The following is a 27,829-nucleotide window of genomic DNA, read 5'->3' on the forward strand; positions in this document are numbered from 1 at the left end:
TCATCAGCGTCACTCGCAATGTTGGCTGTTGTTGTGATAAAGCAGCTCCAGATCAAATACCAAACAATGACACAGAATATTCTGTGCTTCAGTCTAAACCATCATCAGAGCTGCTTTCTGAGCCTCTAACTGTGTCTTTTTCAGCTCCGCTGCTCCAGATGCTGATCTATCTGTGATCCGATCCGTAAATGAACAGAGGCAAAGCCTTTGGAAAATTACATATTCTTTTACAGCAATCTGAGGCCCTATTTATGTGATAATGTTTCTAGAAACATCTTTCTGTTAATAGCAGCCTATTTTGCTTCCTTGAACAGGTTATGACAGGTTAACGGGCGATACTAAACGTTTGCTACATTTTTTGCACAAAATCGTTCTTAGCTACAGACAGATGCAGTTATACGACAGTACATCTTTGAAAAGCATTAGCAGAGCGTCCTGCACAACCAACCAGAATGCAGCAAGTGCTTTCTGGAAGGTAAGTCAACAACCAAACTCTTGTCTTTTCCAGCAGCCATTGTACATTGTCCATTGATTATGACTCAACAATTGGGAGGATTTTGAGACTTCTTATTTTCCAGACACCAAAAAACATTGACTTATTGTCAAGAACAACAACAAATACTTTGTCTTTTTATGTGCAGTTGGTGGCTGCACAAATGAGCTCGTTAGCGTAGCTCAAGTGAGCAGGTGCTGACTCTGTCATTTCCCAAAACGCCGGTTTCTTGAACGCAACACGTTCTGCAGCATTCACAGTGAGTCTGAGAACAGAGACTGCCTGAAGACAAAACCTAAATGCCATTCTGTCTTTACAATGGGAGCAAAGAACATCATGAACAGATTCATCCACACATCTGACTCATCAGCATTCATAACAACCAGCAAACACAAAGTCACACTGACACGTTCCTGAAAGCCTCATCCTGTCAGCATGTTAAAGCACATGGGTTCAAACAGGTTTCAAACTCAAGGTCCGTGGATCAAATCCAAACCCTCCAGATGTTTTTATGTGGCCTTCTAGCTCTAGACAAATTTTAGCTGTATGCTTAAATATTACTTATCAATCAAATCAGCGTTTGTATCTGTGTCCTGCCAAATTAAGTCAAGGTGTTATTTAATTTCAAGAGATAGTTCTGTCAACACATCCTGCCACAATCGACCCTTTAAGGACAGTCTTGATCTTGTTGCCCAGCATTAAAATGAGTTTCACATCCCTGATTTAAAGCTTTTCCCCACTGATGATTCTTGTGGAGAAAACATAGGTTGTTTTCAGACCAGATAGTCCTGTAGACTCGGTTGACTGATTACCAAACAACATTTGATCCATTTGCAGCTGCTGAAGTTCTTTTTCTCTCTGCATAAAAACTAACCAAACCCTTTGAACAACCTGTTCCCCTCCTCACCTGTGGGGGCGCTGCACCACAAACCACTGAAGGAAACAACACAAAAACCTCTGAAGACACTGACAGATGGAAACAAAAGATTCATCTTTTGTCTTTGGCTAAAGATCCCAGTCATTTCTCCACCTAGCGCTAGACTAGCACATTTGCGTTGGTTGTATTTACCCAGAATGCCCTGCTCTGCTTTTGGAGCCGTCTCTGGTCCACTAGGTGTTCACATATGCATCTGAGCTGCACCATAGTTCACTTCAACGGAACAAAGACTGAGGTTTGAGTTTGTTTTTTTTAGTCCGTTTCAGAGTTCGATTACACATTCACATCTCCCCAAACTAACCCGGCTTTCTGGACTTTTATTACTGGGTCAGGAATTTAAAAATATCCAGAATCCTGTCTGTGTGTTGTAAATTCATGGTAGGTAGAAGTCAGGGAGAATTTTCTGATATTGACAGATTGAGGTCAATGAAGCGAGTCAGAAGTGACAACATGCAGTCAATGCCTCTCCCAACAGAACCCATTACTGGTGTCCAGTAACAGCTAACTGGTCTCTGTCCAATTAGACATGACTCATCCACCTGAGGGAGATTTAAAGCCGTCACTCACTTCTCAGATCACAGCTCACAGTATAAATTTTAAACTGAAGTTCAACTATTTAAACAAACATTTCTGTATTACTGAACAACATAATGGACTCCTGTCAGGTTTTCCAAAACGGTTCTCCAAATTTTCTCTACTGGTTTACTGTAATATTCATGAAATTAGAATATGCTAAGATAAAAAATTACAACCTTTATGTAGATACTTTTCATTACGCACAATGTTGTTTTTTTATTATTTTTACTATTTTTGACATCTGTTTTTTTTATATATATTTTTTTTTTATTTTCTTGTACAAGCACTTTGAATAGTCTTTGGCTGGAAGGGAATAAATAAATAAAGTTGTCTTGCCATTAGTGTGGTGTATTATTCTAATCTTAAATGTTGTATTTTCACTAAAATCATCTTAAGAGATGAAGCAACTGAAACAAACCTTTCAATAATATTCTAATTTATTGATTGGGTCTGTATAATTCCAGGAAACTGTCAGAAATCAGAACATGGCATCAAATCCTGATGGATGATTTATCTCAATGCTGTTCTCTCTGAGGTTCTGAAGATCCTGACAACACGTTCTGATTATACTGTCTGATGTGAAACCGTCTTCTTCAAACATTTTGGAATATAACATAGATCTTCCACCTATCAACACTCGTAAAAACTGAACTTTAACACCAATTCACCAAGAATTAAGGAAGGGAACTGAGTGTGTTCAGAATTCATTTAAATAAATGCTTTTTGCTCCAAGCTTTAAAAATGCTCAAATGGCATAAAGACCCTGCAATTTATGCTCTGTATTCAGTACAATTGTGTTCTCAGACATTTTAGACACAGAATTGTGTGAAAAAGGAAGTATCTAGTGAGTGACAGCAGTGTGGACATAAACGTTCTGCTGATGTCAGAGGGAAATGGGCTGAGCGGTTCCAGACGACACTCAATCAGCATCAGCTCAAATAGCTACAACCAAGCTACACAAAAAACATCATCTCTGAACGAGCAACACGTTGAAGCAGCTGAACTACAGCAGCAGAAACCACGCCAGGTAGCACTCGTATCAGCTAAGAACAGGAAACAGAATTTGTTAAATATTCTGTCTTATTTCACTGTACACAATAACTAATAAAAATACAATATGCTGATCATTTTCTGCACTAATAAGATGTTTCATTCTTGCATGCTGAGCAGCTCACGCTCCAAATTCTCACATCTAATCAAACGGATTCCTGCTCTGAGTGTCAACAGACCAACACAACCAGACACACCATACAGTCCACAGCTGTTCAAATATTGTGACCCGAGTTCTCCGCCCGGCACAAAGAGGGTTTGTGATGAACGACCAGAACACAATGGCTTGGAGAACAAGGATCCCGTCCCTGTGGGCCGTCCTGTATGTTAAACGCTTTCATGTGAAGCTGCATCTCTGAGAAATGTCTGCCGTTCTGCTTGAGTCACGCTAAACAAATATGAAAAAACCAAAGAATAAATAACATATGATACTGTGGTTCCTAGACTTAAATCATATTTTTTCTGTCTTTCAGGAGAACAAAGCTGCTTTTGTCTTGATGTTTTCTTTGTTTTTCATTCTTAAAAAAGACGTTTAAAGCCATTTACACATCCTGGGGCCAAGACCCAAGATCTCTGCAATTCCACACAGCTGGTTTTATCTCTTCACAGTGATTCTTGGTTGTTTCATTCAAACAATAAGTTCCCGCAAACAAAAAACCAAAGAAAGTAGTAAAATTATTCTGCAGCCTTCAGTAACACTGCATGGCAGGCAGGGCTTCGATTAATGATTTAGTAACCAGTTATTCTGATGATTAATCACATAAAGAAAACTGACACATTCTGCTGATTATTCAGAATTTATTTAAACTATTCCAGTTGACAAGTTCTGGGAACATATTTACAGAAACAGGTTGTTTTATATCTTAGGTGGTAAATTTAAGAAAAGATTTTGTACAGTTTTGGTTTAATTATGTTGTTAATACTGTAGTTATCAATTAATTTAACTAGAAATCAAAGACCAGCATACTAAGAGCAGTAATTAAGCCAAACTGCACAAAAATATGTACATTTTGAATTTAAGACAAAACGAGTCTAAATGAACCAACCAGTTCAATAAAAAACATAATCAACAGATCAACTCTACAGTGAACAGTCAAACAGAAAAGGACAAACTTTTCACGTTAACGTTAGAAGAATTTGTTTAGCTGCATCCTTTGCTACAAATGATCAAACATTCACTAAAGGCAATAAAATGTTTATTTTCTTATTTAAAAAATGAAATGAATTAATTCTTTATTTGCATCCTTTAGTATTTTCTAACTGTGCATAAAAAGGCTTAAATGGTTAAATAAAAAATTTGCAGATTGTGCCAGTTTTATAATCGGTTTAATTTTCAGAATAACTGGCAACTAAATTAATAGCTGCAGCTCTATTTTTTGTTATGTATCAAGTAAACTTTACTTTTTCAGTCGTTCCACCTTAAAGCAGGTTATTTTAGAAGCTAAACTCCTTTAACTTTAAGAGATCCAGGACCTTTTCTGTCAGTCTGTCCAGACTACCGGACTGAACAGCGTCTGTCTCTGAATGCAGACATGAACTCAGAAAGAACGACGTTAATTTCAACCCGATCCGCCGTCATAATCTTCTCAGGAGTGTGTGCATTACACACCCTCAGGTAGCTGTAAATCACCTAGTCGGCCTTCCAGTGGTTTCATTTTACTGGTAACCATAAAAACAGTGAACTCCACACAGTGTGACGTCACATCCGATCTGCTGCTCTACGCAGCAGGAGCAGATGTGGAACCGGGCCGATTTCACTGAGGTAATCGGACTCTTCGTCGTACCTTCAGGACTAACACAAACACAAAAAGAGAAGAGGAGGTTTTTTCTGCAGACAGATACGTTATCTAGCCTGAAGTTCACGTTTCTGAGGAAAAACCTCACGAGTGCATGAATCAAACCAGAACCAAGTCCAGAGTTTCTGACTTTCTCAGGGTGACTCCAGGCAGAAAGTTCAGGGGAAGGAAGATTCCCACAGAGCCAGAGAGGCTCCAGGTGAGGATCCGACCCGTTCTCCTGACGCCCGGCTCTGCGTCGCTCCGAATGCCCAGCAGGGACCCGCACCATGTCTGACCCGACCGCTCTGATCTCACATTCAGTTACCATCCATTCACTTGAAACATGGGAAAATGTCTTGCTGTAGGTGAAATAATCTGCTGGTGGAACTACTACTTTTCCATCAATGTTCATTTGTCTTGTTTAAAAGTTACTTATCAGTTAGTTTTGTCTTATTTCAAGTGTACTAATATATTTGGACTAGAAACTAGTCTTGAAAGATTTTGTGTTTTTGCTTTGTGTGCTGGTCTTGCTCTATTATTTTTGTTCAGGTTTGCCTTGTCTTCATGACATTTTTCGTTTTTTTCTCTATTATGTTGATTTTAGAATAACATACTGAAACAATGTTAGTTTTATTTTCAAGATTTAATTGAATTTCTAACCTTAAAACAAGACCAATGTATCTGTGCGTATTAAAAAAAGAATAACGCTCATCATTTTGTCACACTGGCTGGTAGACATTTAAGTTTCCTGAAATCATTGTATAATATCCTGAAATAACAGAGACATGAGGTAGGAGGGCCTAGTCAAAGTCCAGGCCCAGTTTGAAGGGGATTTTTCCTTACGGGTAATGGTTCCAGACTGGAGTCTCTCCTGGTTGCCATGCCGTTTGTGTGACAGCTGATTGCTGTGCGTTTGGCAGCAGAAGCAGAGGAACAGGTGAAGCCCAGAAAACCTCCGCCCGGTTTGTCTCCATCTTTGTGCACGAACGTGTCACGTCTGAATGTGTGTTGCATCTATTTATGAAGATCTGCCCTCCGTATCTGACCTCCTGCCATCCCCCCGCCGACCCCTGACCTGTGTTGTTGGTGTTGTGACCAACTTGCTCCTTCAGCTCCTCCCACTTCAGAGATGTCATCTCAGGTTTTCGACCTCTTCGCCCTGCGAGTCGCAGCGCTTTGCTCTCTGCTTCACTACTTTATGCACAAACCCTTTCATTTATCTGTCCTCCTTTCAATAGTGATCAGTTAGAGTGGCTGGAGAATGTATGGGGAGCGGCTAGTTAGCAAACATTTTGAAGCTAACTACTTAGCTAGCTCTGGGGAAATAATTTAGTTGGTTAAAAATGTATATATCTTCAAAATAAATATTTAGTTTTCAAACTAAACATTTATTTGGAAATGCCATTTATAAATGAATGTTTAATATGATGAACAGAAAATGAACCCAGTTAATAGCCCAAAGTTTTGACTGTGTGAAATGGTAAACACACACCATCCTACCTGGACCCATCATGGCTTCATTTATGAGCAAAGTTCACAACAATTAGTTATAAATGACTTCAAAATAACAAGAATTTGTTTGAGGTCTAGTTTTATCTGGATTTAAATCTTTAGACCCCAAAGCTTCACAGTCGGTCGCCACAACTTCAGGAACCTGAGATATCATCAGTTTCCCATCAGATCTGGTCAGAAATCCGTCACGAAGCCAACAGAAATCTACCAACTGTATAATGGTGCTGAATGGCTCAGTCTGTTATGAATTTAAAATACAAAGTGAAAAACACCCACCAGATGGATTATTTTGTCAGTGTTAAATTTTCCTCCAAAGAGTCACATTTTTCATCTTCGCTCCAGTTTAGCATCTGTCTAATCAAATGTCGCCCACATCTGTAACAAGTCAGTGTGAAAAACAAAAACACAGATTCACTGGAAAACAGAATCATCACATCTGAGATCAACCAACAGTCATGGCTGCTCCCCAAATCACAACACAAGCACTGCAAAAAAACAATCTAACCAGGTATTTCTGTCTCGTTTCTATTGCAAATATCTTAGTGCATTTGAATTAAGAGAAAACTAACTAAAAGTAAATCATCAGCAAAACATAAGAGTTGGTTTTAAGTAAATAATTCCTTCATATTGATGAAAAATACTAATTGGCAGATTATTTCACTTATAATGTGGACATTTTCCTGTTATAAGTAAATTAGGAACTATTATTTTTTCATTAATAATAAGAAATTATTTACTTGAAACAAACTCATGTCTTGCTGAAAAGATAGTTGCAAGTTAGTTTTGGCTTATCTTAAGTGTACTTAGATATTTGCACTAGAAACAAGACATAAAAAATACTTGGAAAGGTTTGGTGTTTTTGCAGTGTGTGCTGTGCTTAAATAGAAAAGTCCTTGTTCAGTTTAGTTTTACTGACATGAATAACTGCTCTCATATGTGGTTCTACATGAAGCCACTGACGCTGCTAATGGTTTTAGCTTGTGTAGCTGCTCTGCTGGTTGTACCGGTGGACGTGACATGGTTAGAAACCCGATACAGATGTCAGATGGAGACCATATGTCCGCTCACAATCAAGCATCGACCCACCTACAGCGTGCCCCTCAGAGCCTGATCCACGTTCAGACCCGTTCTCAATCATCAGGAGCCAGTCCCGCGCTCCTGACTCAACTCCTCCAGCGCCGGAAGAGCATCATGACAGACTAACAGAGGGGAAGGGTGAATCAACTTCCCTGAGTTTTCCTTCCACCCATCCTTTGAAAGTTCCAGCGGAGAAAACACGTCAATGTTTTCAACCCCAGATGATGTCAGTGTAAACCCAAGTAACCCAGGCATTCAGAAAAATCAACACCAACTACTCCACTGAATCTGAGTAACAACATTAAACGGCACAGGGAACCAGCAGCAAACAGGATTACTTAGCAGACTGCTACAGGATGTCTCATTTATAGAGAAAGTATCTTCATGCATTAATCGGGTCGAATTTTAACCCATTTTTTCAGCCAAACTGCTTTGAGCTCAGCAGAGCAGCAGATTCTCTGTGGATGTAAACATTTTGGTACTTTTCCAGTTGACCAATAAATTGTCCAAATGTTGTTTAGCTTCAAGCTCAATATTAAGTTAGCAAGCTAAATAATCTAAATATTTGGTTAGCACATATTCAACTTAAACATTTAGATTATTTAACTTGTTAACTAAATATTTAGCTTCCTAACTGCATATGTAGTTGGAAGCTATTTTTTTTAAATATTTAGCTTACGTAATACTTACATTGAAGCTAAGAATTGCATTTGTAAATTAAATATTATCTTATTTAGCTTGCTGACTTAATATTTAACTTGCTAATTAAATATTTAGTTTAAAACTGTGACATTTATAAATCAATGATTAACATGGTGAAAATATGACTTTGAAAAATAAACCCCTACTTTTATTACTTATTACAGCTAAAAAAAAATGTTACTGTTGATGTTTGACTATATAACTTTACAAACAGCATCAGAAAAATATGATGGTTTTGTGTTTCAAAAAGTTTTAAATTGTTTGATTTTATATCTATGCATTATTGTAATTCCTCATATTTTAATTACACATTCCTGTAATTATTGTGCAATTTAAGTCATGTATTCATAATTCTGAGTGCTCCTATTTTTATTTCTGAGTGTCCTTAACAGTTTTAAACTCTAAAGAGTCCAACCCTTCTTCACAAACTCCCCTAAATACATGTGTAAGAAAAGAAATAAAACAAAAAAGGTGAAAAAGTAACTAATTAATCAGAATTGACTGACTTATGAGGTTAAGCTCTGAGCAGGTTGAAGAATTGCAACAAACAGGAGATCTGTGTTGATCTAAACTCATTTACTGCTTGAAGTTCTCATTGTTCTTTCTAAAGATCAGATTTTAATAAATAAAATACAAAGTGATTGTACTGTAAACAACAGATTTTTGAATGTGGATTCAACAGATTCATTCATTCAACAGATCTGTAAAGATGTTATTTCCTTCATGGGTTTATCAAACTTTGCTTCCCTGGTTGTCTTTTCACCCACTTGTCCTTCACTGGATGCTGAGCGCAGCAGCATTTCTCATTACGCTGATGTCTGCTGATGAGGTCAGCTCTACTGCATCTCCCTCATCAGTAGGAACGGGAAGCAAACAGCAGCAGCAAAATGTTCAGCAAAACCTGATCTTTCTATCAGTCAGTCAGTCACAGACGGGAGTTTATTTTTAAATAAAGTGGCTAAATAAATGTCACTGGTTGTGTTTCTGTGTTCAGGAAGTTGTTATCCAGCCTGTGGCTGTTTAATGGATGCCACTGCATACCGATGCATGTTCTGTGATTTATGGCGTGTGGTTATAGCGTGTCAGAAACGCTGTTTGAAGGAATCACAGGGACAACGCTGTGAGCTGCAGCAGTTAAAGTTTCCACTGCCGATCAAATATTGAGTGAAAGTTCTGTCCAGGATTTGATCCAACATGAACAAAACAGAACAAATTTGTATTTTTTCTACTTCATTAAAAGGAGCTGCTTTGTGCTGGTTTGTCTTGTCAAATCCTAATAAGATGCACTAAAGTTTGAGAATAGAAGTTCATATTCTAAAGTTATAGTTATGCACTACTTTGTGTTGGTCTTGCATATAAAATATGTTGAGGTTTGTGGTTTAAAGATGCTCCATTATGTTTCAAAAGGTTAGGATACGTCTGAAGTCTGTAAAAAACATGTTCATTACATTTTTTGCACAAAATCATTCTTAATAATGAGGTTTTCTGCTCAGTTGTGAATAATCTGAGCTGTTCTATGTCCTCTGTTTCTTTAAATCAAATTTAGCTGCTGCTGGCCGTTTACACTCACACGTGAAAATGGTCGCACAGATGCACAATTATCCAAATGTACATCTTTGAAAAGCAGAAATGGAGCCTCCTGCACAACCAACAAGAATGCAGCAAGTGGTATCTGGATGGTGCAGTGTTTCCCAACCCTGGTCCTCAAGGCACACTGTCCTACATGTTTTAGAGGTTTCCCTGCTTTAATGTGCCTGATTGAACTGATTGCAGTTCAACAAACGCCTGTTAATCACTCATTGAATTGAAATCAGCTGGCCTGAAGCAAGGGAGTACCTAAAACATGCAGGGGAGTGTGCCTTGAGGACCAGGGTTGGGAAACACTGGGATGGTGAATCAACAACAAAACACTTGTCTCTTTTCCAGCAGCCATTGTACAGGGCAGACAGCAGGAAAACCAGCTGACCAGATATACTGGAGCTAAGCTTGGGTTGCTAGGTAATGGGATGGAGTTGCTAGGAGACAAGCTGTGCCTGCTGATTTGTAATGTTACATTCAAATGGTTTTTTAAACAGTAAAAAAACATTAACTTATTGTCAAAAAAAGCTGCTAGGTTATTTTTAAGCGCTTGGGTTGTTTTTGGAAGCAGTGGAAACCAAGATTACGTACAAAAAGTACAAAGAAATGTACAAAATGTGAATTTTGTGTAGTAGGTCACCTTTAAAGATGAGAAAAGATCTACATGAACATGGCTTTTCAATATTGGCTGATACTGATTTTCTTTGTCTGAAAAGTTGCTAAATATAGCAACAAAGTCAATTAGTTAGCGACAATGGGGTGATTGTTGTTACCCACGCACGTACAGGCGTGATGAAGTGGGCGGGCTGTCAGTCAGCTCTCACTCACAGCAGAGCAAACGGGGACAGCGGCTGATTTTCAGTGGATAAGATCGGTTTCTCCAGTAAGCATCAGCCAATCTCCCAAAAATAAAGAAACTGGGGTCGATTTAACGGTTAGTGTACACCGAGAATCGTTATTTGTGTTGCTGTCTACCCTTAAAGCATCAGCAGGAGATGATCTGCGGGACAATCCTGTAGAAAGAGCCAGTGTTTGTTTGAAGAGATCAGCTGTGGCACAGCAGGAAATTCTCACTACAAATACACAGTAAAAAATGGTTGAAACGTACTGAAAACATTCTAGTTTTCATTAAAATCAAAGTGAAGAGGCAGCAGCTCTGCTTTGAACTTTGAACCAGGCTGCTCTTAAGGTAGAATAAACATGTTTATCATGTCCCGTCCTCTGGGAACGGGGTGGGGGGGGGGCAACGGTTTGGAGACGACTGGCAGCAGCTGACAGGCAGGATCAGTGTCTGAAGTCAGAGGGCAGCTGCTGAGCAAATGGTCACTTGGTCATGAATGACAGCTATTCACCTCCCTCTTTATGCATCACATGAGTGCTACCTCCTACTCAGAGCAGCGCAGGACACAATATCACTCTGTGTCCTCTGATTACAGTGGAGCCTGGTAGGAAGGGAGGAGAAACAGATGATCTGCTTCTTTGACCTTGAGGCCCGATGGAAATAGGAGACGGGTGAGTGTGAGCCGGAGCCACCTGACCCGACAGCCACAGTGTCACTGTGCATCTGAAGCAGCTGATTTAGGCTGGCTCTGCATCAGGCAGTCGCTGTTTTCTGCTCCCACAGAGAAACATCCAAGCATCCCTGAAACTGCAGCCGGTGTAACACAGCGAAACTAGAAAATGACCCAATTACAGATCCAGAGTAACCTGGATAACTGGAGATAACTGGAGTTTAAAACGTGGTAAAGATCACTGACATGGTGGCTTACCAACAAAAGTTCTCAATTTGATTTAAAAAATCCTATTTTCAGAGCTTTCTAGTGAGGTTTCCAACCAAATGACAGGAATAGCTTTAAATGACAAACATCTTAATATATCTAATCCTTCTGTGTTTCAAATAAGACAAAGATCACATGTAGGGTTCCTCAAGGCTGTATTCTCTGGTCACTTTTATTCAGAATCAGATAATCAGACAGAATCAGTCCTAAAACCTCTTTTACACTGACGACACAAAACTGTATATTTTAGTATTAAAACAAAACCACACTCCCTTAGAGTCAGTGATTTAGTCTGTCCATTGTACGCATCAGAAGACGGATCAGAGTTTCTTCAAACTTAGAGTGCAAAAAACAGAAGTCATTGGGTTTTGGTCCCACAAACAGAAGAACTCAACTTAAATGTTGTAATGAACTCCTAAAGACCTCAAATTTAACATTCAAGTACAACAAATTATACATATAAATCATAATAAGGATGCCTGGGTTCTGACCAAATGAATCATCATCTCTGACAGGCTAAATGAGAGATCACCAGAACCAGAACCAGAACCAGAACCAGAACCAGAACCAGAATCAAACAAGGAGAATCTGCAGTGGAGCCTCACTTCCACTAATACACCAATAAGCTAACAGTGGAGCTAATTTATTTCTTTAACGCTTTAGCTAACTTTGAAAACGTTTATTGTAATAAGTTACCCTTTAATTTATACGTAAAATTCTAAAGTGCTATTTTACTTGTTTTATTAACTTTGAGTTGTTAGATTAGCACATTAGCTACCTAATATCTACAATTACTGCTTTTAAGGTTAACGCTACTAACTTCTTAGCTAACGGTGCCCAGCACTGGGAGACTCTGTGTTCCTCAGCAGTGGAACAAACTATGTGAAAACCTGAAACATGTCTAAACTCTTAACAGCGGCTTCCCCTTATTTTTTGTTGGTTTCTTTCTATTTTACCCACCTAAATGTTACTTTTAATATATTTTATTCTCTTCAAAGTGCATATCTTTACCTCTTTTCAAGCTGCAAACATCCCCAGTGACTGACAGCAAAAGGGGCTTTAGACAGTGGAAACAGTGCCAGTTGGCTCCTAAGCTACATACTGCAGAAGATGCCTGGATGCTGCAGTGTGTTGCAGCCAACCAGCCAGTCCTGCAGCCTTGAACACATCCTGGTTCATATGCAAGAGAATTGCATAATAGCAAAAAGCTCCAGCGGTAAACAAGGAGAACCACATCCTCCTCCAGCAACACCACCGCAACAAATGCCTCCATCCACCAATAGGCTGTCAAAGAAATGCTCCTTTTTCCTGGCAGTCTAGTTAAAGGAACAGTACCTGTGATGTAAACAACTTCAAGACGTCAGCAGTCAGACTGCATCAAGTGCAGTCAGCCCCAGGAGAGCCTGGTCACCACAGCAAAGCGTCTGATTGAGAAACTCATCCCAGAAATTCTTGCGCTGTGCCTCTCATTGCAACACCTCCCTCACACAACACACATGCACTCACAGTGAATGGCAATGCGGTGGTCGGCTCCTTCCCCAATCTGTGCCGAGGTCGCAGCAGAGAGAAAGAAATCCTCTCCTGTCATCCGTCAAAGGCTTTCTGTCACGCTGATCCTGTCTTTCTCCCTGAAAGCGAGAGCTGCTGGAGAAGCAGAGAGAAAGAGACAGGACTCTGTCAGGGAGCTAGCGTCGCGATCTGCCTCCTTCGGCTCCTCTCCTCCCTCCCCTCATCGCTTCTCTCCAAGGTCAGTGGGCAGAGGCGCCGCTCTGACTCCTCCCTTACCCGCTTACAGGACGGACACCCAGGCGGTAATTACCATCATGATCCAGATTAACTCATGTTGTTGCTGGACGACATGCAGACGGGATTACGTCTCAGGAAGAGGGGTGGGGGCGCCGACCCCACAGAAAAGGACAAAACTCTGCAGGAAACAGGAGAGTGAAAAACATTCATTCATTACACAGACACATTTAAGCTTTTATTTGTATTATTTCTGTAGTATAACAATGTAATATTGTTTATTTGATAGGATCAGATACAAAAAAATAGATCAAAATAATCTAATGTCTGAATACACAGATAATTTGCAACACTGGTCCCTTTAACAGCTGGTGAAGGATGAAAAAACAATGTACTGTCATGTAAAAAAGCAAAAACAAATAAAGATGTCAAAGCTCATTATAGTTCTTCATAAAATGGTACAGTGATAACAGCAGATTGGCTTTTTTACAGTCTGATTGTAAGAAAAGGTGATATGTTTGGTTACAGTTGGAGTTGATGATGATTGTGGCTTAGAGTGAATGAAAACCCAAAATTCTGTTTCTAAGAAAACTTCAATGTTTCATGAAACCAATCAAATCAATGATTTGAATGCAGAAATGCTATAGTATTGTCTAAAAAAATCTCATAGTTAAAGAAGCCAGATGTTTGCAGCCTAGCATATGGATGGGAAATTGAGTGGAAAGAAAAAATGCCACAGAAAATTTACCTGCCCATACTAACAAAAGTACCATTTTATGATCATGCACTTGACTGGCCAGCACATTTTGCAGTGGAGAAACTATGAGCTGTTGCACTGATGCAATAATTCATGCATAACGAACTGAATGTACCGTACATGCATGTTTGTATTTATAAACCCCTTTAATATCGCCAAATTTTATAAAATACATGGATTTACAAAAGAACGATAAACCACAAATTTAACATTATTTTATTTTTGCCTAATTTTCCTCACGTTTCAAACATTTTGCTGCTGACAATCACAACACAAATAAACATCATATAGAAGGAATTTAATTAAAAAGAAGTGAGTAAATAGAAGAAACCAAACGAACCCACAAATGGAGAATTATGAGATGTTGCCTTATGTGACGTCAGCACAGACGCATGTGCAGCTTGTTTCAGCAGGGTAGATTTTTTTTTATTATCAAGAATAAAAATGTACAGCAGCACAACAAAACATATAGAAAACCTAATAATGATAACTTGGCGAAAAGTTACACGTAACGTGAAATTGATTAGAAGTTTGGCTTTAAACATGGAAAAATCTGGAATAAGGAATAATTAAGAGTGCTATTTTAGTAGCTTTTGGTTCACCAAATAAAAAGAAAATCGACATTTTATGCAAGAGGTATAAAATAAACGCTACCAGTGGAGATTAATACCGTCTGGCTTGCAGAGAGCCGCCCCCTGTGGAGTCAATTTAACGAGATTTGACGGGCCTTTAGCTCCTTGAAGTCCAGTGATGGGATAAAACAGAAGTGAAGAAGGAAGTCCACTTTCAACCTGAAACCAGACCCATTTCTTACTACAGACAATAGTTACGGATTTTCTAAATTTAGGTTTTATTTTGAGGAGAAAAAGTAGCTTGTTTCAGGCAACAACAAAAATGTGGTTTTCACCGTAAGTATTCGTAGATTTTATACGCAGCCATGTAGTCATTATATTTTATTATTAATACTGATTCATACAATTAAATATTTAACTTTAAGGCTGCCGTTTTACCTTTACCGTTGTCGTTACCTTCAGCAGGCCGTTCTGCTAGCATACAGCCAGAGGAGCGCTCCATAATCTGCTGCCACCTGCTGGCTGTTTGTGGTAACTACCAAACCTAATTTACAAGTGCTTTTCAGCAAAATATCTCCAAAAAGTTGATTTCACTTATAAGTGAAACTCATAATAAACATTGATTAAAAGTGGAGGGATAAGTGCTTAATTTTCTTAATTTGATGATAGCTAATGACTCGTGAATACCCAAAATAAGCTGCTTTGCATTATGGGATTTTGGTTCTGCTGAGGCGTTCAGGAAACCCGGGTTACTTGCGGCGTTCAGGTTATCTGGATTTTTGACTCTGGTGTCAACAACCCGATGATTCTCTGTGTGGTTCAGGTTAGGTCAGTTTACTGGTGTTACCATGGTGATTAAAACAGATATCGGTACATTCAACAGTGTGGGTCAGCACTCTAGTACTGCTGGAAAATAAAACCAGGATATTCATAAAGCTTGTCAGCAGATGTAAACATGAAGAGCTCTAATATTTCCTGGTTGACATCCTTTTAATGATGTAAAAAAAAATAATAATAATAATATAAAATCTTGGTTCAATTTGTAGTTTTCTTCAGCTGTAAACCATAATTATCTAAAGTGACAGAAAAAAACATGTTTTTCCCAGTGTGTAGTGAATCTAAAAAATAATAAATTAAAGGATTAACTCAGATGTAATTCTGAATTAAATATGCTCCACTGACACATTAAGTCTTTTTTATGTTTTGATTTTTTTAAAATAACAGCGTACACAAAAACCAAGGGAATTCAATCAGTGAACATGCAACAAGAATCAGATGTAAAGTTGGGCCAGCCAACAGATAACAACAAAAGAGAAAAATCAAATAATGAGAATTTAGGAAATGTAGTTATAGTACAAAACCAGAAGGTGGCGGCAGAGTTTGTGAAGCACCCACATGGTGCTGCAACCAGATGCTACAACACCACAATGACCGAAATGTTCCTGCCTTTCAAGCACTTTCCAATAAAACGCTTCCACGTAACAATTTCTTCCACATCCGGACCGATTTTTACAGTGTTGATATGCTGACTGAGACGTTCTGCTCTGTTCCATTTAACCAGCTTTAAAAAGAACATCACAGCGGGTCAAATCCACAACGCTAAAACACGCTCCACAAACATACATCAACTCCTGCTCCAAAATCCACATTTCCATCTTTTATTTCACTTCAATAAATTACCTCAGCCCCTGAAAAGAACATGTCAGGGCGTTGCTTGTGAAAAATGCAATCTTGTAAGATTTTTAACAACTAAAAAAACAAATAAAGTAAACATAATCACATGAGGCAATTTATAAAGCACAAAAAATGACAAGAAAAAGTACAGTACAGTACAAAAAGGCAGAGCAAACCTTAAATACTGTGAGAATAAAAGCTGATGGTCCAATATATAGCCAACAGAAAAGTTGCCTGTCCTAGTTTACAGCTCATGACTCTTAAACTCGCTCTTTTTGAAACACCAGAGGTGCAGTGAGTAGTCTGCAAACAGTGCATCAAGTTACAGCCAAATACTTAATACATACAGTAATATATATGTCAAGTATACATAAAACCAGCCCAGAAGACTGTTTGGAGGTTCCTTCCAAGGCCATTAAAGTACCAGTTGGTTAGATATCACACAGAAATAAACAGTATGGAACTTTAACATGAAAAAACATGATCAAAATGAACAGAAATGGATTTTACTGCAATAATTGAGGAAGAAATGTTCAGTATTATCATGAATGGAAGTCACTGTCAGGCTTGCTTGATGTCTACATCACAGTGTCAAGGCAGGCGAGGCTCAATCATGGCAGAAATACAAAAACGAGCTGCTGATGGTCGGAGTCGTAGAGTTTACATCCACTCATTATGGACAGAAATATTATCAACTGTCTGGGTTTTAACCGCATGTTTGGAACTTTCCATTTCCTTTAAGGACTGGCGGAACATTCATCCTGTTGGGTTTTAAATACAACAATCAGGATCAAATTGGGGGTCAAAATTATGCGTACAGGCTGAAAAATGTGACTGACTTACATGGTTCAGACCTTCAAAGAAACAGTTCTCAGATTGTAATGTTGAGCAAAAAGCCACAGAAACTTCTTGACATAATTTAAAGCTCTCACTGTCTTAGTTACGCTCAGAGGTCATGATTCCACATTGCTCTGTATTTGACACCCAGCTGTACCTCCCAAAAATCTTCTGGAGAACATTTTATAACTGAGTTCTTTGGTTTTGGAGAGAAGAAGAATGCTTATTCAGGCTCTTTACCTTGACGAAGTGTAACCACTGTGGAGCAAAGTGGTGGTAGCATCATGCTGAGGATCTGTTTGCTGCTAGTGGTGCAATGTGGATTGCATAAAGAAGAAGGAAGACCAAAATCTGGGGATAGTGCTGTACTCAGATCTGAACTTACAGAGTCATATAAAGACAGTTACAAAGTCAGTCTTCTAACACCTGAAGAACATTTTCAGGATTACAGAACTAAGAATCTACAGAAACTCATCCATGGGTTTATTTTTACTGAAACAGCGTCTTCACAAGTCTGCCTAAAAAAACATAAATCAATCAGACAGATCAGAGAATAGACTTTAAAATACTCTTGTTGGTTCATAAATCAGTGAATGTGGTGGATGTATGAGCCTGTGTGCATAATTTTGATCATGTTGGATTAGAGAAGAGCTAAACTTGATGCCACTGATGTTTCGTCGCCATTTAAAACGGTTTAACTGCATACATAGTTCTTCATAGTTGTGATGAGTTGACACTATGGAAGCTTTTAACTACCAGAAGCTGGAAATAAAGTATCTCATTTGAAAGATTAGATTTAAAGATTTAAAAAAGAACTTATGGCGATTTATATCTCAGTAAAACCAAAATATCTTCTCTTTGAAGTAAGAATGGTCAGAGCAGTAAAACAGAAACACTTCTTGGGCTTTTTAGATATCATTAAGAAGAAACAGGATGAGAGGGAGAATCAAAGCGGCGCCATTTATGCCTCTTTAAGAAGTCAGTCTGTCAGAGGAGATCATTTCTTGTTATAACAAGAAGGTCTTCTTGTTTTAACAAGAAACCTTCTTGTTATAAATGAGATATAAAACTCGTCTCATTATAATGAGAAGGTTCTGCTCTTGATTTATTTCTAAGCACTGGCAGTTAAATGCTTCCATAAATGGAGTGTTTCTGTTTGTGAAGGTAAGATTGTAAAATACAAACATGACAGAATACTGAGTCTGAAGTAGTACAGTGAAATGATGGTTGTACAGTGGAAACGGCTGGATTTATCCCAGCCTGGTCAATGAGACAGAAACACGTGTCCCATTTCACAACCCTTCCTCTCAGTTCATCTATTGGTTCTTTTCCTGTATTGAGTCTGAGGATTCGGTGAACCACCGCTCCACTTTAGCAGGACAGTTCCTCTGCTGTGGCGCTACAGGAGCTTCCATGGGAAGCATCATCAGGCGTCCAGAGCTTCAGCTGTGGTAGCTGGACATGGCTGCCTGCTTCTGGGAGAGACGCAGCAGCTCCTCTCTGATGGCCTTGATCAGCGAGGCGGAGGAGTGGGTGGGCGGCGACGTGTCCAGGGGTGGGGGGGACGACAGGTACGCCGCCGCCGCTGACGTGTCCGGGTGGACAGGGGGCGCCGTGGGATCCCCACTTCTACTCCTGTGCATCTGGAGGTCACAGAAGGTCAAGAAGTCACAGAAGCACAGAAACTGAAGGCAATCGGCAAATATTTACGCATCAAATAGTTTACAAAAGAAAAGGGAACTGTTAAGTTTTACTTCCAACTAAACAAATTTGATTATTGCATTCATATTTTTAGTAAATATGAATACAAGTAAATCTAAGAATATAACCCTTAAGCAGGTATTAGACAAACTTTTCATTGAGCCCATGTTTCTTTATCGATTTGAAGAGAAAACATTCCCAAGTCCACAAAGGAAGTAAAAAAAAATCCCTTACTGCCTCTTTTTCAACTTCCAGCCTGGAGAAGTTGTCGGTGTGGTAGAGGTTCCAGCCCAGGCCTCCGTTCTGGCCGGGAGCCGCCCTGATGCCTGCTGGGTAGCCGTTCATGCGGCTGGACAGGCCCACCTGTGTGAGGTGATGGAGCTGGGCGCCTGGAGACACACAGCGCAGCAGAGTTAGTTCACCCGACACTCGGTCCGCAGCGCTGCCTCCAGCTCAGCTCCACAGAGTCCAGAGCCGGTCAGTCAGCCGAGCGCTTCACTCAGGACGCCGAGAGCCAAAATACATTTGTTTTATTTAAATCACGTGGCCATGCAGGACTAAAGTCAGCTCTTGAATAATTTAGCAGTGAGACGACACTCATCCAGTTGGACAGCTTTACAGAAGGTCTGACTGCATTAATGTTGGATTCATGAAATCGGTAAAATTAATAAAAGAGGAGAAGCAGGACAATGTTACTCCAGCATGCTTAACCCAAAATTATTTAAATGATTCAACTGAAGTAGCTATTAACTGTTACTGCTCAGTAAAACAGCCACAATAACTGTCGCCCTTGGCAACCATGTGTAAAATGCATAAAAATAAAATCTTAATTTATTGCTGTATAATCTGACACTGAAAAATTCTGTCATTTAATTTGAATCATTTTATTCAAAGGGAGAAAATACAGATTTTCTCTGGAGCTCTCCAGACAGAAACTGAAGAACCGATTCTGATTTGGTAAAACATTTTTGGTTCCCAGAGGTCACCAGGGTTTTATTGGACATGTTCAACATTTTAATAATTACCTCTAGCAACATTCTCAGAGCCTCTGGAAGGGAAACAGGCCCACAGCATCACAGATCTTACACCATGTTTAAAAATACACTTCATTTTAAAGAGGATGTACAACTAATACTTCCACTAAAGGAGATGTATTTATGATGAATAATGATAATCAACAATTATAACTTGTCCTCAAATATATTTTCTCCAGAAAACTGAAATTGGTATTTTTAAGTATCAGTTCTGCTGTGTTTGATTTCTAAAATGTAAATTGAAACTTTAAAAGGTTGAAACTGTACAACAGCATCAGTAATTCATGACAGCAGGCGTGTAAATGTGTCGTTTTCAGACCTGCCCCCGCCCGTACCTGTGGTGCCCCCCACCGGCCGCGGCCTGGCAGACGAGGGCAGCTCCTTGGCGTAAAGCCCCCTGCTGGAGAACAAGCTGTCCGGCTGGAGAGACTCGCTGAGGCCCGCTGCTTCTCCTGGTGGCAGGTAGCTGGAGCCAAGGCCCTGCCTGGAGCACACAAAATCCTTCACTTACACCAATAATCACACATTTACTGCAGCCAAGGCGTGAATTTACTTAATGTGAAAGAAGTTAGGAACTGGTAGAAACTAAACAATAACCCTGTTCACAATACGTGTAACATTTTCCAAAATTACAAGCAGATGTTTGTGTATTCTGATGATCTATGGTTAGATCTGATCCATTAAACTCATAAATTAAAGATGAGGCTTCTTTTATTATTCATGAGGGGCCAGCTCTGTAGATACACCAAAGGAAAACATTCAAACTGGTGAAGCAGAGAGGAGATTCCACTGGAAGTATCCAACCAGACATCATTTAGGTGTCATAAAATACAGATTAAATTAAATTTATTGAGTTATAGGTGAACTGCTCACCTTGGGGTCAGGCCTTGGATTGCAGGAGAGGAGACACCCAGCTCAGTGAATCTCTAGAGCAGACAAACAAGAAAACACGTTAACTGAGAGTAAACAAACATCTCAGGTAGATTTAAACTACTTGAAAATGCTCCGTGTTGCCTATAAGAATGTAGAAAATTCAAATAAGGCAATGAAACCGGATTTAAATGTCATTTCCAAAATATTTTGTTAAAGATTTTCTTTACTACTTTTGGATTCTGCAATCTGAAAGAGAAAGTAACGTTTTTTGACTCGTCGTTCAGTCAGTCTAATCCAGAGGTTCCTGGTCCTGGAGGTCCGCTGTCCTGCAGCTCTTAGAGTCTCCCTGGTCCAACACGCCTGAATCCAACAGATGAATCACCTCCCAAGTGCAGTCAGGTTCTCCAGAGTTATTTGACTCAGGTGTGTTGAAGTAGAGATACATCTAAAAGTTGCAGGAGACCGGCCCTCCAGGACCAGGAGTGCCCACCCTGGTCTAATCGGTCGCCAGCTGTGAACCTGTTTATTTCATGCAGTTCAGCTGCTGCAGAAGATTTAGGAACGCATCGGAAACGTCTCGTCTAACCAACCGTCCAAAACAATCAGAAACATAAGAGCAACTCAAAAAGAAGCTCACACTTCCTGTTTATCATGTTAAAACCACAAACTACTGTGGATCTTATTGGAGTTTTATGTGAGAGATCAACAGAAAGTAAAGCTCATTGTGAAGCAGAATGGGGATGATCATGATGTGCCTCTGGTGAAACAGCTCTCCACACTCTTCTAGACTTTTGTTGCCTAAAAAGTAATAACATCGTGTTCCTTTAGTGAACAACTGAGCATTAGTAGCAAAGGATGCATCTGCAGCCAACACTAATGTCAACACATGAGAAGCTCAGCCCTTTCTATTGACTGAACATCAATACAGTGTTTCACTAATCTGTTGAATAATTTTTATTTTTTCATTTAGAAATTATTTATTTCTTTATTACAGAATTTGAACCAGGTGACACTTTTTATTGTGCATTTTTGGGATAATTACTGCTCTGAGTCTAATGTTCTTTCAGTAAACGGCATTTTTTGAGTCTGTATATTCCAGTTAGCAATTAATCGATTACTAAAATAGTTGACGATTATTTCAATAATTGACTGAACACGATGATTAGTTTCATCTCTTGTTCTTTAAACTGATGAATAATTTTTGAGGGGGGCATTTTCTGTAATCTATGAACGTTCTTCATCCTGCCAGATGGGAACTAATTCATCCACTAAACTGAACTAAATGAGTAAATGTAGTTAGTCACAGTTTACTTATCAACATTATTACTTTTCTACAATAAAGGAAATGTGGTTTTACTCTTTTAAAGGAAATCATCTTTTGAAAACAGATTTTTGATTAAATCTGACTATTTTTATGCGATAGTTAAATTTCTTTGACGTCTAATACTCAGTTTGAGGGATTTATTAGCGGCTCAGTTTCCAGCAGCCACTTACACACTCCTCATCTTCTCTAAATGCCTCCTACTCATGTAACTCTAGTTGGCAATGAAAGCTTTTATCTGATTCTGGCCTCGTTCTTTAAGCCTAAATATGATCTGAAAGCAGGATATCTACACCATGCATAACTTCTTTGTCTCTCAGCAGTTCCATCCATAAAATAAAATAAAATAACGCACCACCAACATGAATTTTAGCTTACAGCAGTAATTAATGAAGACACATGTTTTTACACTGCATAATTTCACAGAATGTTTCAGGAGGTTCCTTTACTTTTCCTTCTTTGAGAGGCAAAATGCAGATGAAGCACTTAAAGACTGTAATGCTGCAGGTCTTAAAGAGTGAACTTTATATGGCTGATAGGGCCGTACGCTCAGCGCTCTCTGGGACCAACAGATGGAGGAATACTTAACTAATTAGTTGGCAAAGAGGAAACGACTTAAGCTGAAGCCGCAGGCTTCATGTTGTGAATGAAAGGACATGAAAGGGAGAGGACATGTCTGCTAGGGTTTGGGTGGCTGCACTTTTAAATAAGGGTTTGAATAGACAGTGAAAACTTTTATACCAAAATGTAGCATCATTACACAAGCTATGGCGATTCAAGGTCCAGACTCGGATTTCAACGATTTTCATGTGGATTGAAGTATCACATTAGAAAAGCCTGATAGGAATGGCAAAATTCAAAATAACTTCCTGAATTTCATTAAAAAGTTTCTAAACTTGCTTCAGGTAGTTTTTGGCATTTTCAGAAAAAGAGTTCATGAGCTGAAGGGGAGATGGAAACACATTTACAATGAACGCTCTAATCCAGTGGTGGGTTTGTGCCACAGACACAAAACTTAAAAATTTCTAAGTCCAAACCTTCAGCATTCAGAAGACTCTCCATTCTCGTGAGGTTCATGCTAGTTTGCTACCTCTACTTCCAGTTTATTACAACATTTGTCTGAATCATGCTTTATCTAGTCTGGTTGATTCACGTTAATTGTTGCAACAAAAAAACAATCTGATTGGACACTGGAAAAGACAACTGTTGTGTTCAAGTTGTGCTAAAACTAGTTAGCTTATCAGTGAAGATATTCAAGCCTAAAATAGCATCTCAATGGTAAACATTGCTAATGTCAGCATCCTGATCCATGAGTGATCAGGAGTTCCCGATAAACAGAGGAAAGCTAAATGGATAGAAAACTATTTGCACCAATCTGACAGTTGAATAACCAGAATAACAGATTAAATGTAAGAAATATATTTGTGGTTCAGCTCATTTGTCTGTTAATTCAATAATTTAGCAGGAAAAAGGCTTTTTGAAATGAAAATATTGCATATTTTGTTGCTGGTTTTCAATTAAAATTTAATTAACTGTGATTATTTAAGTACAAATCCTGCAATTAGCAATTAGGCCCCAACATTAGATTTAGGATTAACTTAGATTCATAAATATCAATAATCACTAAAAGTTGGTCAAATAATGCAACATGAACAGAAGCATGATTAAACCTTTGATTAACATCTGACTACTTACACCAGGAAAAGGAGGCTGGTAGGAGGGGCCCCAGGCCCGGGGGCCCCGGCCTGGAGGGCTGCAGCCCTGGTGGTTGTTGTTGACCCCGGGCAGAGTGATGCCCGCCGTGCTGCTCTGAGACGTGGGCGACACCAGAGCGAAGGCGTCGTCCAGCAGCGAGTGCATCTGCTGCCGCGCCTCCTCGATGGAGGGCTGCAGGGGCAGGTAGGGCGGCGGGGGCGGGGCGTGGCCCGGAGGGGAGGAAGCTGGGCCGAGGAAGACATCATCGGTGGGGGAGGGGCTCCTCTGAGGGGAACCGGGGCCTTGGTCCGGGTCCGACTGCAATCAAAACACCAGACATTAACATGCACATGTTTGAGCGTCAGTAGAAAGCTTTAGCAGTTGTTAATTATGGTCATTTCTCACCACGTAGGCCACGTTGTTGACCCCAGGGCACTTTCTATAAACGGCGTCGCTGTCTTCAGTGATGAGGTGGTCTTTATCTGCTTCTATCAGGCCTCCATTCAGCTGATCCTTCAATCTCTGCTTTGGAGAGCGCCGCCCACGACCGCTGGGAAGCCAACAGACAAGAGTCCACATGATGTAGAGTCATCCTGCTCCAGCTGGATCAGACAATCATTTCAGACACAATCACGGATCAAAGACATCAGCTCAAACCTTTTCTTGGGATCCATAAAGACGGCGGGAACGGGATTATCTGGATCCAGAATCTTATCGATTTGAGTCTGAGCCTTCTGGTAGATGCGATCCTGCTCCTTTGTGTCGCCGAGGCTGCCGATCATGTCGTCCATTGCAGGGAAATCATAATGACCTTTCCTCTTGGCACGCAGACGAATCTTGTTACGATGATGTTCAATCTCTGACTTGTGCCTCAACGCTGCCTGGATCTGAAGTTTAGAACCATAAAGACATTTCTAATCAATCTTATTGGGACTTTATGTGAAAAAACAAATGAAGGTTGGTTTTTAGGCAGGTGGATCTTTCTGCCCATCAGGATGAATTTCACCTCCTTGTTCATTTGGTTGGAATCAGACGGTTTGCCGTTGACGGGTTGGCTGTGCAGTGGTGGGACAGGCATTGGCTGCATGGCGATGAGCTGGACTTTGTTGGGAAGTCTGCGGCTCACATCTGTGGCGCGAGACATCCGGTCGACATGTTCAAAGATGGAGGCTGACGACAGCTGCTCATTTACAGCACCATTCATAGGAGGTGGACCTGCAGAAAGAAAGGAGGGGAAATATGACCCTGTAGAGCACAGGAATGCTAACTGCTATTGCTAATCTACAAATATTGATTTAAATCAGGGAACAGGAGCTTCAAACACAAATGTGAGCTTTCTATTAAATTGACCAAACTAAATTTAAAGCATTATTTTGTAAAAAAAAAAAAATTATGTAGAGGGAATGTTGTCATGAACTAGCATGGATCTCCATCTACCAAAGCGAAACTTTCCTCCAGACAACAGCGTTAACCTTTTTCTGGTGAGGTTTATTGTATCTGCGCAGTGACTGACAGCTCAGCAGACAGTGATGGATGGTGAGAACGAACAGAGCACAGAAACAACTAAAGAAACAAACAGGCAACACACACACACACACACACACACACACACAGACAGCTGCTGGAGGTCAAGCCTGAGCTCCGTGGGGGAAACATAGAAAATCTTACCAATTCTATTCTTGCCTGTAAACCATGATGGAAAAGAGAAAGAGTCTTAATGAGATCAAACAAATCAAGAAAAACAAAGTTAAAGATTGCTTTAATAAAAACCTAAAGTCAGGTGTGAAACATAGAAGAAGAAAAAACAGAAAAAAGCCTCATTTGATAAATAGATTTAAAAATATTATTCATTTTTCAGGTTCAATGTTTCTTAATGATCTTAAATAAGCTGAAATCTTATGCCTGAATGTTCTAGCGTTATGCAAGGCAATAATTGGCCCTAGAGATAAATGATTGATTGGTGGAAGATTGATAAAAGATTTTCTTTGTCTCTAATTCTTTTCAAAACAAAAGCAGTTGTTCAGAGGAGCAGGAAACACCCTGATTACAGACCGACTGAACCAAAACAAAGATGTCGCCCATGAGCTTCACACACCTTCTAATTATAAACACAGAGGAGCTCGTTCTTAGCAGTAACAGCACAGCGAGTATTCCTGTGTGAATGATTCAGCCTGCAGTGTGTGTGTGTGTGTGTGTGACGGAGTCTGGCTCCCAAACACACACCCTGCCTGACAAAGCAAGCTTGATTCAATCCACAAGCTGTCAGATAAAGTAAATTCAGCCACTTCGGGTTTTCCCTCCCCATTCCTGCTCTGAACCTTTTTACACCACAAACATAAACATACAACATCTTTCCTGGTTTTTCTGCTGCTCTCTTCAGTTTTTCTGCGTTCTTCGCCGTCTCCCCTGCCCTCAGTCTGGCCCTCTTGTCAATCAGTCCCACCAGCTTTAACTGCTCTTTCTTCATCTGCTTATCTCAGCTCATTTTCCCGTCCATGCCCCTCCCCAACTTGTTCCTCCTCCATGTTTGGAGAAGCGTTGCCATGGCCACATGCCATTTAAAACATTGATGGGGGCCTTACGGGTCTGCTTGCTGTCGCTGGGCGTGGTGTGGGCTCTCGGGTTCTCCTCAGTGGGTTCCCGTTCACTGGAGTGGTCACTCACCACTGAGTCACCGTCTGATGGGGAGATCCTGCCCAGAAAACACACACACACACACACACGCACACTTACATGAATAATAGAAGCCACACCAATGTGCTCTAGCGCCATGCATTATCAAAAAACAAGGTCTTCCAGGAAGGTATGAGCCAGGACTTCCAACAAGTCAAAATGGAGTAAAACAGGAATACAGTCGTACAACAATCAAAGAATAAAGTTACAATATTACCAGAATAAAGTCATAAAATTATTAAAATTGTAATAATAGAAGAATAAAGTTGCATAAAAACAAGAAAACGTTCAATAACCCTACAGTGAAAATAATAAAGTCATAATAAAACAAGAATAAAGTGATTAAATTGTGACAATAATGTGTTACTATGAGGAGAACTCTTGCATTAAATATTAGGCTATATTATTATAATATTAGGTTTATTAGGATAATATTAAGACATTATTGTGATGCTAATATGACTTCATTCTTGTAATTTCATTTATTTCTTAGTCTTACTAGATCCAAAACTGATAATTGTATTAATTAACCTGCAGAATATTTTTCTTTGTTTATCTGTTATGGTCCTTGTGTAATTAAAACCTGAATCTGCAGCTCAGACAACGGATAAGAAAACGTTTGTCTGAGGTCAGGCAGTTTCCCTGCAGTAGCTCTGACCTTTCTCGCCTCCGGCCGCCGCGGGACGCCTTGGTGGAGGAGCCGGAGGTTTTGGATTTGGGCGTTGGGACCTCGCCGTTCTCAGATGGATTGAGGCCGTCTTTAATGGACTGAGCGAGAGGAGCAGAGCCAGAGCCTGGCAGGGCGGGCTCCTGGATCACCATGACATCATCTTTACTCGGCTGGCCAAGATGGAGTTTGGCAAAATCAAATCCTTTCACACTGGGAGCCTGTAGCTGAGGAGAAAAGGAGGATGACGTAAACACAGCATGGATGAAGGTGGAAAGAAAAGGCGGAATAATATTCTGAGGCCATTAGGGTAGAGCTGCTAAGCTGCTGTGAGCTGGATTTTACTCACAGGTTAAACAGAGAACAAACAAGTTCCAAGTCAGGATGACACATAAATATTCCAGTAAGACTCTACATTTGCAGCCAAGACAGAAATACAATTTTAGAGCCATAATTAGGTTGACTAACTGAAAGGGTCTGCAGGAGGGAGACAGGCAGACATTAATGAATAAAGAGAGTCTGGCAGTCTGTTAGAAACTGGGGTAAACACAGGACTGAGGTGGTGGTGGGTGGGGGTTTTGGGGGTGGGGTTATTTCTGTATAAAGCCCTCAGGACGTTCCAGCAGCACCGGGGTAAAAGGAGAATAGAAGCTCACTGTGCGCCGACAGACAGAGAAACTCTGAGATAAGATGTGGCTACCAGACTAAACACTCTTCTTAGTTCCTAAACATTCAATTGTGCGTCTTAAAAACGGCTAATCTTGTGCGACACTGTTAATCCCAAGAGAGGATATTTGTGTG

General features: G+C 39.9%; 2 protein-coding genes across 4 annotated transcripts in view; both read right to left on the bottom strand.

The window, feature by feature from the left end:
- The window catches only part of mical3a (microtubule associated monooxygenase, calponin and LIM domain containing 3a), a 96,037-nt gene extending 82,828 nt beyond the window's left edge, over positions 1 to 13,209 (bottom strand). For both annotated transcript variants that reach the window (XM_044123663.1, XM_044123628.1), the window contains exon 1: positions 12,988 to 13,209. The gene's annotated coding sequence lies outside the window, so the exon portion shown is untranslated. The remainder of the gene's footprint in view (positions 1 to 12,987) is intronic.
- A 2,986-nt stretch (positions 13,210 to 16,195) lies between these two features.
- Positions 16,196 to 27,829, bottom strand: part of si:ch211-1e14.1 (UPF0606 protein KIAA1549) — a 36,881-nt gene continuing 25,247 nt past the window's right edge. The window contains exons 12-22 of one of the 2 annotated variants that reach the window (XM_044126062.1): positions 27,020 to 27,255; positions 26,271 to 26,380; positions 25,357 to 25,371; positions 24,695 to 24,903; positions 24,346 to 24,575; positions 24,094 to 24,238; positions 23,689 to 24,006; positions 20,673 to 20,725; positions 20,135 to 20,283; positions 19,000 to 19,154; positions 16,196 to 18,707 (exon numbers count right to left, since the gene is read on the bottom strand). In XM_044126062.1, coding sequence (XP_043981997.1) covers positions 18,507 to 18,707; positions 19,000 to 19,154; positions 20,135 to 20,283; positions 20,673 to 20,725; positions 23,689 to 24,006; positions 24,094 to 24,238; positions 24,346 to 24,575; positions 24,695 to 24,903; positions 25,357 to 25,371; positions 26,271 to 26,380; positions 27,020 to 27,255 — 1,821 coding nt within the window. In that variant the 3' untranslated portion in view covers positions 16,196 to 18,506. The remainder of the gene's footprint in view (positions 18,708 to 18,999; positions 19,155 to 20,134; positions 20,284 to 20,672; positions 20,726 to 23,688; positions 24,007 to 24,093; positions 24,239 to 24,345; positions 24,576 to 24,694; positions 24,904 to 25,356; positions 25,372 to 26,270; positions 26,381 to 27,019; positions 27,256 to 27,829) is intronic. The other variant, XM_044126064.1, reaches the window with a different exon arrangement.

The sequence above is a fragment of the Gambusia affinis genome, linkage group LG08 (assembly GCF_019740435.1).
Source record: "Gambusia affinis linkage group LG08, SWU_Gaff_1.0, whole genome shotgun sequence".
NCBI lineage: Eukaryota > Metazoa > Chordata > Actinopteri > Cyprinodontiformes > Poeciliidae > Gambusia > Gambusia affinis.